The 13982-nt window shown below is 44.8% G+C and overlaps 1 protein-coding gene across 1 annotated transcript in view; it reads right to left on the bottom strand.

The window, feature by feature from the left end:
* SLC6A19 (solute carrier family 6 member 19) overlaps positions 1-13982 on the bottom strand; it is a 144098-nt gene that overhangs the window by 7070 nt on the left and 123046 nt on the right. Inside the window, exon 10 of the mRNA XM_040432609.1 lies at positions 10235-10394. Within this exon, the coding sequence (XP_040288543.1) occupies positions 10235-10394 (160 nt within the window). The remainder of the gene's footprint in view (positions 1-10234; positions 10395-13982) is intronic.

Below are 13982 nucleotides of genomic sequence, written 5' to 3' on the forward strand. Positions count from 1 at the left end.
AAGTGGCTGCCCATTTAACATTGACCACCCCTTTAACATTAACCTTTATAGTGGCTGCCCCTTTAACAGTGACCTTTACAGTGACCGCCCCTTTAACAGTGACCTCCACAGGGTCCGCCCCTTTAACAGTGACCTCCACAGTGCCCACACATTTAACAGTGCCCGTCCCTTTAACAGTGACCTCCAAAGTGGCTGCCCATTTAACATTGACCACCCCTTTAACATTAACCTTTATAGTGGCTGCCCCTTTAACAGTGACCTTTACAGTGCCCACCCCTATAACAGTGACTTCCACAGTGCCCAACCCTTTAACATTGACCTCCACAGTGCCCACCCCTTTAACATTGATCACCCTTTTAACAGTGAACTTCATAGTGGCCATCCCTTTAACAGTGACTTCCACAGTGTCCGCCCCTTCCACAGTGCCCGCCCCTTTAACAGTGACCTCCGCACTGCCTGCCCCTTTAACAGTGATCTCCACAATGACCGCCTCTTTAACAGTGACCTCCACATTGCCTGTCCCTTTAATAGTGACCGCCCCTTTAACAGTGACCTCCACAGTGCCCGCCCCTTTAAGAGTGACCTCCACATTTCCCGTCCCTTTAATAATGCCTGCCCCTTTAACAGTGACCTCCACAGTGCCCGCCCCTTTAACAGTGACCTCCACAGTACTTGCCTCTTTAACAGTACCCTCCACAGTGCCCACCCCTTTAACATTGACCACCCCTTTAACAGTGTGTGACCCTAGACCCCCCAGGGGTACTGCCACTTCCCCCCCCCCCCCCTGCCCCCCCCCCCCCCACCTTTTTTGGGGTGCATTTTTTCTTTTTTCTTTTTTGGTGTACGCTGACTGTGGCCGGCACTTAGTGTCCGGCCACTGTTAGCGCATCGCACACCCCACCGCTGATCAACTTCGGACGGTTGATCAGCGGTTTTGAATATTTTTTTTCACATTTTTTGCCCTTTTTTTAGTTAGTTGTTTTTTTTTTTTTCTGTTAGTTTTAGGGTGAGTTCATGAACACCCGTGCCCCCACACACACGTACACAAAATAAAGAGTTACACACACGCACATATACACGCAGACACACACTCCCCTATGGCCCGCCGGACGTTCTCGGCCGAGGAGGCATACGCCCAGCTTGCCTCCGACTCCGAGAGTCCCAGTGAGGACGAGGATGACCCCACTTTCCTGTTGTCTTCTGCGTCCTCCTCATCATCTAGCGATGATGATGAGCCCCCAAGGCGGCGGAGACGCCGCCAGGCGGAGCAAGGGGACCGCCATGTTAGGGACCCTGTGGCCCAGCCTAGTACGAGCAGCTCTGGGGCTCGTACTGGTTTCCCGGCCCACCAGTTAAATCCACCGGAGCACCCTGCCGGTGAACTTGTCTGGTGTAGCCCAGAGCGATACGAGCCCGTGATTCCTGATTTTGTAGGCCAATCAGGAATCCAGATTTCCACAGTGGGCTACACTGAATATGACTTTTTTCGTCATTTTTTCAGTGACCCACTGGTAAATCTGATGGTGGAGCAGACGAATCTGTACGCCCAACAGTTTGTCGCTCAACACCCGGGCTCCTTTTTGGCCAGGCCCGGTGGCTGGACGCCGGTCAGTGCAGCCGAAATGAGGACATTTTGGGGCCTCGTGCTGCATATGGGCCTGGTCAAGAAACCCAGTGTCAGGCTGTACTGGAGTGGGGACGTCCTATACCAGACCCCACTTTACAGTACAGCCATGACATGCTCCCGGTTTGAGGCCATCCGGAAATGTCTGCATTATTCCGATAATGCAGCATGTCCCCCCCGAGGTGATCCTGCCCATGACCGTCTGTATAAGATACGGCCATTCATCGATCACTTTGGGGCCAAATTCATGGAGGCCTATGTACCTGGAACGGAGGTCGCAGCTGATGAGTCTCTCATTGCGTTCAAGGGGAGACTCATTTTCCGCCAGTATGTGCCCTCCAAGCGGGCGAGGTATGGCGTGAAGCTATACAAAATTTGTGAGAGTACCTCAGGGTACACTTACAAATTTCGTATATACGAGGGGCGAGATTCCCGGATTCAACCCCCAGAATGTCCCCCCACTCTGGGTGTTACCGGGAAACTTGTGTGGGACCTTATGTACCCACTGCTGGATAAGGGTTACCACCTGTACGTGGATAACTTTTATACCAGTATTCCCTTGTTCCAGTCCCTTGCCGCCAGATCCACGTTCGCTTGTGGGACCGTGCGGAAAAATCAACGCGGCCTCCCTGCCCTCCCCCTTCAGGTACCTATCCCCAGGGGTGAGACCCGTGCCCTTACCACTGGAAACCTGTTGCTGGTCAGGTATAAGGACAAGAGGGATGTTCTTATGCTGTCCACAATTCATGGTAACGGCATCACCCCTGTCCCTGTGCGAGGTACCGCGGCAACGGTCCTCAAGCCCGATTGTATCGTCGCCTACAATCGGTATATGGGAGGAGTTGATCTCTCGGATCAAGTCCTCAAGCCATATAACGCCATGCGCAAAACCGGGGCATGGTACAAAAAAGTTGCGGTCTACTTGGTGCAGGTTGCCATGTACAACTCTTTTGTACTATCCCGAAGCGCTGGCAGCACAGGGACATTCCTCCAGTTCTATGAGGCAGTCCTCATGGCCCTGATCTTTTCGGACCGGGAAAGAGCAGGCCAGAGTACCTCGGGAACTGTAGGTGCCCGGATCGTCCCTGGCCAACACTTTCCAGGTGTGGTCCCCCATACTGGAAAGAAGGGACGAACCCAAAAAAGGTGCAGAGTGTGTCACAGGAGGGGGATACGGAAGGACACCACTACTCAATGTGACACTTGCCCCGATCATCCGGGCCTCTGCATTGACGGTTGCTTCAGGGAGTATCACACTTCCATGGAGTACTAAATTTATATCCCAATTTAGCACTGACATCGGATATAAAAACTGGTTCTCAGACTTGAGACACCCAAAAAAACAAAAATAATTTATTAAAAGTAGACATATTAGGTATCGCCGCGTCGGTAATAATCTCCTCTATAAAAATACCCCATGATCTAACCCCCCAGATTAACACGGTCAAGGAAAAAAAGGTGCAAAAAAAGTTTTTTTTTTGTCACCTTACATAACAAAAAGTTTAATAGCAAGCGATCATAAAGTCATATAGCCCCCAAAATAATGCCAATAAAACCGTCCGCCCGTCCCACAAAAAATGAGCCCCCACATAAGATAATCGGATAAAAAAAAATATATATATGACACCTAGACTTTAGACACCTAAAACCCAAATAAATGTAAAAAAAGTAGACTTATTAGGTATCGCCGCGTCCGTAAGAATCTCCTCTATAAAAATACCCCATGATCCAACCCCCCAGATTAACACGGTCAAAAAAAAAAAAGTTGCAAAAAACTATTTTTTTTGTCACCAAACATAACAAAAAATTTAATAGCAAGCGATAAAAAAGTCATATAGCCCCCAAAATAGTGCCAATAAAACCGTCCGCTTGTCCCGCAAAAAATGAGCCCCCACATAAGATAATCGGATAAAAAATAAATAAAAAAATGACACCTAGACTTTAGAGATACAAAAATTTTATTTTTGTATCAAAAAGGATAATATAGTCAAAAACCTAAATAATTGTAAAAAAAAGTAGACTTATTAGGTATCGCCGCGTCCGTAAGAATCTCCTCTATAAAAATATCCCATAACCTAACCCCCCAGATTAACACGGTTAAAAAAAAAAAAAAATGGTGCCAAAAACGCAATTTTTGGCACTTTTCCATTTCAATCCGTTTTTTTCGGTAACAAAACAAGGGTTAACAACCAAACAAAAGTTAATATTTATTACCCTGATACTGCATTTTACAGAAATGCCACATTTGTGGTCGTAAACTGCTGTATCAGTAAAAGGGAGGCCGCAAAAGGAAATGACCGACATGGTTTCTGGAAGGCCGATTTTGATGGCCTTTTTTATTGACACCATGTCCCTTTTGAAGCCCCCCTGATGCCCCCCTAGAGTAAAAACTCCCTAAAAGTGACCCCATCTAAGAAACTACACCCCTCAAGGTATTCAAAACTGATTATACAAACTTTATTAACCCTTTAGATGTTCTTCAACAGTTAATGGCAAATGGAGATGAAATTTCAGAATTTCAATTTTTGGTAACCTTGCCTCACAAAAATATAATATAGAGCAACCAAAAATCATATGTACCCTAAAAATAGTCCCCCAAAAAATGCCACCTTATCCCGTAGTTTCCAAAATGGGGTCACTTTTAGGGAGTTTCGACTCCAGGGGTGCATCAGGGGGGTTGAAACAGGACACGGTGTAAATAAACCGGTCCATAAAAATCAGCCCTCCAAAAACCAAACAGCGCACCTTTCACTCTACGCCCCGCTGTGTGGCCGTACAGTAGTTTACGGCCACATATTGGGTGTTTCTGTAAACGGCAGAGTCAGGGCAATAAAGATACAGTCTTGTTTGGCTGTTAACCCTTGCTTTGTTAGTGGAAAAAATGGGTTAAAATTGAAAATTTGGCCAAAAAATTAAATTTTCAAATTTCATCCCCATTTGCCAATAACTCTTGTGCAACACCTAAAGGGTTAACGACGTATGTAAAATCAGTTTTGAATACCTTGAGGGGTGTACTTTTTTAGATGGGGTCACTTTTAGGGAGTTTCTACTCCAGGGGTGCATCAGGGGGGTTGAAACAGGACACGGTGTAAATAAACCGGTCCATAAAAATCAGCCCTCCAAAAACCAAACGGCGCACCTTTCACTCTACGCCCCGCTGTGTGGCCGTACAGTAGTTTACGGCCACATATTGGGTGTTTCTGTAAATGGCAGAGTCAGGGCAATAAAGATACAGTCTTGTTTGACTGTTAACCCTTGCTTTGTTAGTGGAAAAAATGGGTTAAAATGGAAAATAAGGCAAAAAAATTAAATTTTCAAATTTCATCCCCATTTGCCAATAACTCTTGTGCAACACCTAAAGGGTTAATGACATATGTAAAATCAGTTTTGAATACCTTGAGGAGTGTACTTTCTTAGATTGGGTCACTTTTAGGGAGTTTCTGCTCTAGGGGTGCATCAGGGGGCTTCAAATGGGACACGGTGTAAATAAACCAGTCCATAAAAATCAGCCTTCCAAAAACCAAACGTCGCACCTTTCACTCTACGCCCCGCTGTGTGGCCGTACAGTAGTTGACGGCCACATATTGGGTGTTTCTGTAAACGCAGAGTCAGGGCAATAAAGATACAGTCTTGTTTGACTGTTAACCCTTGCTTTGTTAGTGGAAAAAATGGGTTAAAATGGAAAATTATATAAAAAAATGAAATTCTCAAATTTCATCCCCATTTGCCAATAACGCTTGTGCAACACCTAAAGGGTTAACAATGTATGTAAAATCAGTTTTGAATACCTTGAGGGGCGCAGCCAGAGAACATTTTTGGGCGGTTTCTATTATGTAAGCCTCGCAAAGTGACTTCAGACCTGAACTGGTCCCTAAAAATTGAGTTTTTGTAAATTTCTGAAAAATTTCAAGATTTGCTTCTAAACTTCTAAGCCTTATAACATCCCCAAAAAATAAAATATCATTCCCAAAACAATTCAAACATGAAGTAGACATATGGGGAATGTAAAGTCATCACAATTTTTGGGGGTATTACTATGTATTACAGAAGTAGAGAAACTGAAACTTTGAAATTTGCTAATTTTTTCAATTTTTTGGTAAATTAGGTATTATTTTGTGCAAAAAATAATAATTTTTTGACTTCATTTTACCAGTGTCATGAAGTACAATATGTGACGAAAAAACAATCTCAGAACGGCCTGGATAAGTCAAAGCGTTTTAAAGTTATCAGCACTTAAAGTGACAGTGGTCAGATTTTCAAAAAATGGCCTGGTCCTTAAGGTGAAATAAGGCTGTGTCCCTATGGGGTTAACAGTGACCTCCACATTGCCCGTCCCTTTAATAATGCCTGCCGCTTTAACAGTGACCTCCACAGTGCCCGCCCCTTTAACAGTGACCTCCACAGTACTTGCCTCTTTAACAGTACCCTCCACAGTGCCCACCTCTTTAACATTGACCACCCCTTTAACAGTGACCTTCATAGTGGCTGCCCCTTTCTTTAACAGTGACCTTCACAGTGCCCACCCCTTTAACAGTGAATTCCACCATGCCCGGCCCCTTTAACATTGACTGCCTTTTTAACAGTGACCTTCATAGTGGCCGCCCCTTTAACAGTGACCTTCACAGTACCCGCCCCTTTAACAGTGACTTCCACAGTGCCTGCCCCTATAACAGTGACCTCCACAGTGCCCGCCCCTTCAACAGTGACCTCCACATTGCCTGTCCCTTTAATAGTGACCGCCCCTTTAACAGTGACCTCCACAGTGCCAACCCCTTTAACAGTGACCGCCCCTTTAACAGTGACCTCCACAGTGCCCCGCCCCTTTAACAGTGACCTCCACATTTCCCGTCCCTTTAATAATGCCCGCCCCTTTAACAGTGACCTTCATAGTGGCCGCCCCTTTCTTTAACAGTGACCTTCACAGTGCCCACCCCTTTAACAGTGACTTCCACAGTGCCCGCCCCTTTAACATTGACCACCTTTTTAACAGTGACCTTCATAGTGGAGGTCAATGTTGAGGTCAATGTTAAAGGGGCAGCAACTGTGGAGGTCACTGTTAAAGGGGCAGGCACTGTGGAGATCATTGTTAAAGGAGCGGGCACTGTGGAGGTCATTGTTAAATGGGCGGGTACTTTAGAAGTCACTGTTATGGGGGAAAACTGTTGATATCATTTTACACATGGAAACATAAAATGAAATAGATGAAATATACCCGTGCGAAGCTGGGTCCTTCTGCTAGTAATTATTAAAATTGCAGCCTTTTGCTGCTGCCTGCTACTGTGTGAGCATGTATTCCAGGTTCACATAACTAAGAGAGCCCTAGTCAAAGCGGGCGCGGCATGGAAGGGAAGGGGACAGGATGGTAGGCCCATCTCATTTACCATTTTCTACACCTGTTTTAGGCGTAGAAAATGGTCTAAATGTAAGACAACTTGTATTTAGAAGCGACGGTGGATCCGCCAAAATTATGTAGAGGAAAAAGTAACTTTTATAATATGCAAATGGTACTCTAGGAGCTCCTGCTCCTAGAGGCTCCATTCTCCCCCCTCTGGCCACGCCCTGCTACACTTGATTGACAGGGCCAGGCAGCATTGGTCTCCTCCTAACAGCCCTGTCTGCTGTGGAAATCTTGCGCCTGCTCTGTCCCGTTCAGTAATCGGCGCAGGCGCAGTGAGTGAAGGACGCTCGCCGGCTGCCGGCTTCACTCACTGCGCCTGTGCCGAATACTGAACGGGACGGCGCAGGCGCGAGGTTTCCATGGCAGATAGGGCCGGCAGGAGGAGACCTACGCTGCCTGGCCCTGTCAATAAAGTGTAGCAGGGCGTGGCCAGAGGTGGGAGAACGGAGCCTCTAGGAGCAGGGGCAACGCCCCCCCTGCTCCTAGAGGCTCATTTGCATATTATTATTAAGTTGTTGTTTTTTCTCAGTAACGGCGGCATGCAGTGAGATGGCACTAATATAGTTATGTTCAGCTGACATTAGTACATCACTAATGTCAGCCAGGCTAATAACAATTTTCCTGCTGACAGAAACCCTTTAACTGGCAGACTTGGTTAGGTTACCAGTGATGGACTTAGCTCACCTACTAATTAATGGAGTCTTAGCTGAGCAGAGCAAGAGACAAGACTTACTGTACATTGTGAGATCCTGCAGAGTGGGTCCAAGGAGAAGCCTCCTCCAAGGGATTACACTCCTGAGACTAAAAAGCAGCCAGAGAACAACTCAACTGAGAGAATGAGAACAGAGAGCCATAGAAGGTCAAGATACTGCTTGCTTATGGCATTAAGATGTTACTGCTTGTGGAAAGAGTTAATTGCCTCTGGCACCCACCACACTTGGAGACAGACCAGCCATCTGGATCTAAGATCTGCACCCTACTGTGGGAACTGCAATATTCACTGTGAAAGTTCTGCACACCTGTGGTTAATTGGGAAGATTGCAAGCACCTAAAGAAAGAGACTCAGGGACTACTATTACCATCATTGCTGATGCCCATACACTGCCATTAGGGCAATCTAATTCAACTGGGCTGGGTTACTGCCCCCATCATCTGCAGGCTCCTGCTTCTGTACTTCTGCCTTTTATCCTGCCAACTGTTCAACATCAAGGGAACAGCAACTGCCGTCAGGCAGGAGCCCCATAAAGATCCAGGGTATGCCCCAAGGGAAGAAAGGGTGCGCCCTCAATTTACTGTACACTGTACACAGCCCAAGGAGAGCCAGGGTGAGGACTGCCACAATGAACTTTGAGGACTACTACCACCACCATAAGCACTACCATCCCTCCCATCCTCCTTGCGTGCCCTCTGGGTCGATGTATATTGACAGGGTATCCAGATCAGAACAGTCTTAGTCATAGGATAGGCAGCAGAGTACTACTTAAAAAATGTATTTGGGGATTTGCAAATGGGAGTCAGGTAATATCTGCAGTGAGTCCCCAGAATGTACCGCAGTCACTGTATGTATACACTGTGTATACATAGATAGCTGTCAGTCACTGATAGTCATGCACAGGAATGATCCTAAGTTTAGAAAGAACAAGTTATACTGAACCTTTTTCCACAAAGCTATATATGCATCTGCTCGCTTCCTCTTGCTCCTTAACATGCAGCCTGCAGATTGTACTGCATTTTATGGTGACATATTCAATTTAGGCCATTTTTGGGCTTGTGCAGGATTTTTAATTATCTTGGACAATCCCTTTAAAGGGAGATTTTTTTAATATATTGGGGGTTATCTGAGATTTTTTCTTTTTTTCTTTAATATTTCTATTGGATAACCCATTTAATGTTTACTCCTCATAGCTCTAATACCCATAGATTTTTAAAGAACACATGTATTTAGAGTGTGTGGACTGTGCTTGGGGTGTGCTTTTTGCAAAATTTGAAGGTACTTGCAAGAGGGAGTGAGTGGAGGTAGACCAAGACCTTCCATGTCACATGCTTGTCTCTCATTGAAGGTAATGGCTATTGACTATATTCTTTTTGAGGGGTAACTTATTAATACCAGGCACTTCCACTATACAACGTTTGGCGCTGTCCTTGGAAAGCTGCTGGGAGCCTGCATCACTCTCCAGAGCTTTGGTGAGCACAGTGGCTCCCTGAAACAGCTGATCGGCAGGGATGCCAGGACTTGGATCCCCGCTGTTCTGATACTGATTAGGGATGAGCAAATTGACTTCAGATGAAACATCCAAAGTCGATTCGCATATTACTGTACAAAGTGAGCGCTCCGTACAGAATTAGAATGTATTGGCTCTTATGAGCCAAAGTTATTAGTTTGAGTAGTCTCACGAGACTTTGCATAATAATTAGATAAATTAATTTCTACTGTAAAAAACATTTCCCAAACTTGGGTTCAGTTCCAAGTAATAACTTCAGCTCATCGGAGCCAATACATCCTAATACTGTACAGAGCGCTCGCTCCGTACAGTATTAAAACAAAGTAATTTGCGAATCGACTTCGGATGTTTAATCTGATTTCGATTCGCTCATCCCTAAGGCCTCTTGCACAGGACCATATACCCTCCGAGATATGCGATCCGTGAGCGGCATTGTCCAGGAGCGGCATTGATTGTGCGCACGGGAGCACACAGCATCATAGATTACAATGATGCTGTGTACATCGGGCCGCCCGCGGGGCTATTGTCCCGCACTGTGAGTGTGGGACAATAGCCCCGCGGGCGGTGCGACGCACACAGCATCATTGTAATCTATGTTGTTGTGTGCTCCTGTGTGCACAATCACCAGAAGAAAATGTGTGAAAACAAACTGAGAGGGTTGAAGTTTACCTAAGAGCATGGAATTGCACAAAATAAAAAATAACCATTACTTATCTTCAAATCTCATATCACTGCTCCAGCAGTCTCCACTCATCCTGCATTGCCAAGGCTGGTGATTGGCTGCAGGGGTTATGTAAATTATGTACATTAGGTTATCACTGCAGAACTGGTGGGGACTGCAGGAGATTTGAAGAGTATCTTTTTTAATGTTTTTATTTTTATTTTTTTACTTTATAGCATTTTTGGTGTTAGGAAAATTCTTAATCCTGGACAATGCTGCAATGAAACTTCAGGGTCATTTTAGAAGTGACAATTTTTCAGCAAACTTACCTATTTATTCCATATATGTAAACCACTGAAAACATCTCACAAAAGGCTATTATCAACAATGGTATGGATCCAGCAAAACTGTCAAACAGAGTCAGCCAATAATTTCCAGACTTCATCACAAATATAAGTGCAATCAAAAATGAAACAGCACATATTGTACCTAAATGAAAAATGGGAAAAACATCTGCTCAATATTTCTCATTTATGGCAATTCAGGTTTTCAAAACCTCTCCCTCTACTTACTTTTATCCACAATACCTGTGCTGTGATTTACAGGACATGTATCCTTGCTCTGACAATGTCCTGCCAGCCACTGCTCCAGCTAGCCGAGCAAAGGCAGAAGCTCTGCTTCAGCTTTGGAGCAGGGACTTTGCAGCGCAGGCGCTGCTCCACTTCCAGACAGGCACTTCTTCACCTGCACGGACAGCCCCCCACAGGTGCAGTGAATGTTTGAATATTGTGTCAGAGAAGAGATTTTGTAAAACCCTATTTGATAGCATTATAGAGTAAACGTGTAGCATATTTCCAGTGTGCAGGCAACACACAAAAATCTGCAGACCCATTCAGTATAGTTATCAGAGCTCTGCCAGGTAACAAGCTGAGCAGCTATTGAATAACTTTTCAGTATACAATAAAATAATCTAAATTAGGTGTATCCTCCAGTAGTCTATGCACATAAACAGAAATCTATGGCAGCTCTGAGCTGCCGTAGATTTCTAGCTTCATTTGTGACAGAAACCTGGCATAAATGAAGATAAATTAGTTATGGCAGCTGGTCACACCCCCTTCCCGCCCTTGTCACATCCCCTTTCTTAAAGATACGACAATTTTTAAAAAAGTCGCAAATGCATTGTTTGCATTATTTTAATACCACTGTTCAGGTGCAAGGGAGATGATAAATCTACCTCATGTGCATAGTTGCCAATGCTCTGGTCACTCAATGAGGGAGATTTATCATTTCCCTTGCGCCTTAAAAGTTGTGTTAAAAAGTTGCAAACTATCTGTTGCGTCTCTCACTTTTACGCCACCAATTCAGTAAGGGGAAGTGGAATAGGTGGGAAGGGGGCGTGACCAGCGCCACAACAAATATCTCTTTATTTACACCAGTTTTTTGGTGTAAATTAAGCTAGAAATCTATGACAAGGCATGTGTCTCCAAGAGAAGATACAAGCGGCACTTCTGCTTTCAGCGGTGCGGTGCGCGCGTCCCGGGAGGAAGATCCACAGATAATGGTATAGTAAGGACCAGCACTCGCTTCAGTAATAATTTCAAATAGATTTAATGGTCACATACAAATGATAAGTGACGCGTGCGTTTCGGCTACTGTGAGCCTTTGTCAAAACATGTTTTGACAAAGGCTCACAGTAGCCGAAACGCACGCGTCACTTATCATTTGTATGTGACCATTAAATCTATTTGAAATTATTACTGAAGCGAGTGCTGGTCCTTACTATACCAAGGCATGTGTCTCGTCATAAATAAGGGGGATATCAACACCAGAGCAGAAAGCCTCAGTCATGATAAATCTCCCTCAATAACTACAGAGTTCCATACCTCCTCTGGCATTAACATTAGTGTATTGCCACTTCGAGAATTCACGAATATTTAGAATATAGTGCTATATATTCGTATTTGCAAATAGTGTTTGTGAATATTTATTTATTGCAAATTTATTGAGAATATCGGCACTTAGCAACATCATGATTTAAATCAGTTTGATTTAAATCAAATCCATCCTGGATGTGAACACACACTGTATTTTCATGCAGCCACCACTAGAGGGAGCTCAGTGCAAACAAATGATTACAGCTTCCATTTTAGGCTAGTTTCACACTTGCGGCAGGACGGATCCGACATGCTGTTCACCCTGTCGGATCCGTCCTGCGGCTATTTCGTCGTGCCCCCGGGCCACCGCTCCGTCCCCATTGACTATAATGGGGACGTGGGCGGAGCTCCGGCGCAGCACGGCGCAGCACGGCGGTGCACGGCGAAAGCCGCTGGACTAAAATTACTGCATGTCAGGTTTTTTAGTCCGGCGGCTTTTTCCGTGCACCGCCGTGCTGCGCCGGAGCTCCGCCCCCGTCCCCATTATAGTCAATGGGGACGGAGCGGCGGCCCGGGGGCACGGCGAAATAGTGGTGAATAGCATGTCGGATCCGTCCTGCCGCAAGTGTGAAAGTACCCTTAGTAAATTGTAACTGCACAAATGTATTTGCACTGACCTCCCCCTAGTGATGGCTGCAGGCAACCAGCTTTGTAATAGAAGGAAAGCTAGAGATTTATAAATATGTCATGAATTAATTTTGAAATATTGTGGTCAGAATGAAGACCATATATAGCGGCTCACGCCACTCAACTAGTGGACCTAGGTGCTCATGTTCCTGGACTGCCCCACAGTCCTTTCAAAGGACAAATTTGATATGTTTGTGGTGGAACAGGCACTCTATCACCCGGAATTGTTGATAGAAAGTTAATATTTAATTGTTGTCATGTTCACAGATAAAAGTTGAAATTCCCCAAAGTTATACAATAAATTGTGAATTAAAAACATATATATTAAAAAAGCATGTATATTAAGAAACATCTAATACACATATATTACATTAAAAACGTATCTCATAAATATTGGGTATATCCCAACAGACACCTTCCAATAAGGGCTGCGTCTGTAGCAGTGCGAGCAGCAAATTAGTTTGTTTGAATATTACAAATAATATTCGCAATGAGCATGAAAAACAAATATTAGAATATCAAGGAGAATAAAAAATTGGTTGATTGGGATTACAGGATACAAAGGATAACCATAATGGGGTTTTCAGTCCTGCAAACTCCTGGGAACATACACTGCGTGCAGAATTATTAGGCAAATGAGTATTTTGACCACATCATCCTCTTTATGCATGTTGTCTTACTCCAAGCTGTATAGGCTCGAAAGCCTACTACCAATTAAGCATATTAGGTGATGTGCATCTCTGTAATGAGAAGGGGTGTGGTCTAATGACATCAACACCCTATATTAGGTGTGCATAATTATTAGGCAACTTCCTTTCCTTTGGCAAAATGGGTCAAAAGAAGAACTTGACAGGCTCAGAAAAGTCAAAAATAGTGAGATATCTTGCAGAGGGATGCAGCACTCTTAAAATTGCAAAGCTTCTGAAGCGTGATCATCGAACAATCAAGCGTTTCATTCAAAATAGTCAACAGGGTCGCAAGAAGCGTGTGGAAAAACCAAGGCGCAAAATAACTGCCCATGAACTGAGAAAAGTCAAGCGTGCAGCTGCCAAGATGCCACTTGCCACCAGTTTGGCCATATTTCAGAGCTGCAACATCACTGGAGTGCCCAAAAGCACAAGGTGTGCAATACTCAGAGACATGGCCAAGGTAAGAAAGGCTGAAAGACGACCACCACTGAACAAGACACACAAGCTGAAACGTCAAGACTGGGCCAAGAAATATCTCAAGACTGATTTTTCTAAGGTTTTATGGACTGATGAAATGAGAGTGAGTCTTGATGGGCCAGATGGATGGGCCCGTGGCTGGATTGGTAAAGGGCAGAGAGCTCCAGTCCGACTCAGACGCCAGCAAGGTGGAGGTGGAGTACTGGTTTGGGCTGGTATCATCAAAGATGAGCTTGTGGGGCCTTTTCGGGTTGAGGATGGAGTCAAGCTCAACTCCCAGTCCTACTGCCAGTTTCTGGAAGACACCTTCTTCAAGCAGTGGTACAGGAAGAAGTCTGCATCCTTCAAGA

The sequence above is a fragment of the Bufo bufo genome, chromosome 5 (genome assembly GCF_905171765.1).
Source record: "Bufo bufo chromosome 5, aBufBuf1.1, whole genome shotgun sequence".
In the NCBI taxonomy this organism is placed as follows: Eukaryota; Metazoa; Chordata; class Amphibia; order Anura; family Bufonidae; genus Bufo; species Bufo bufo.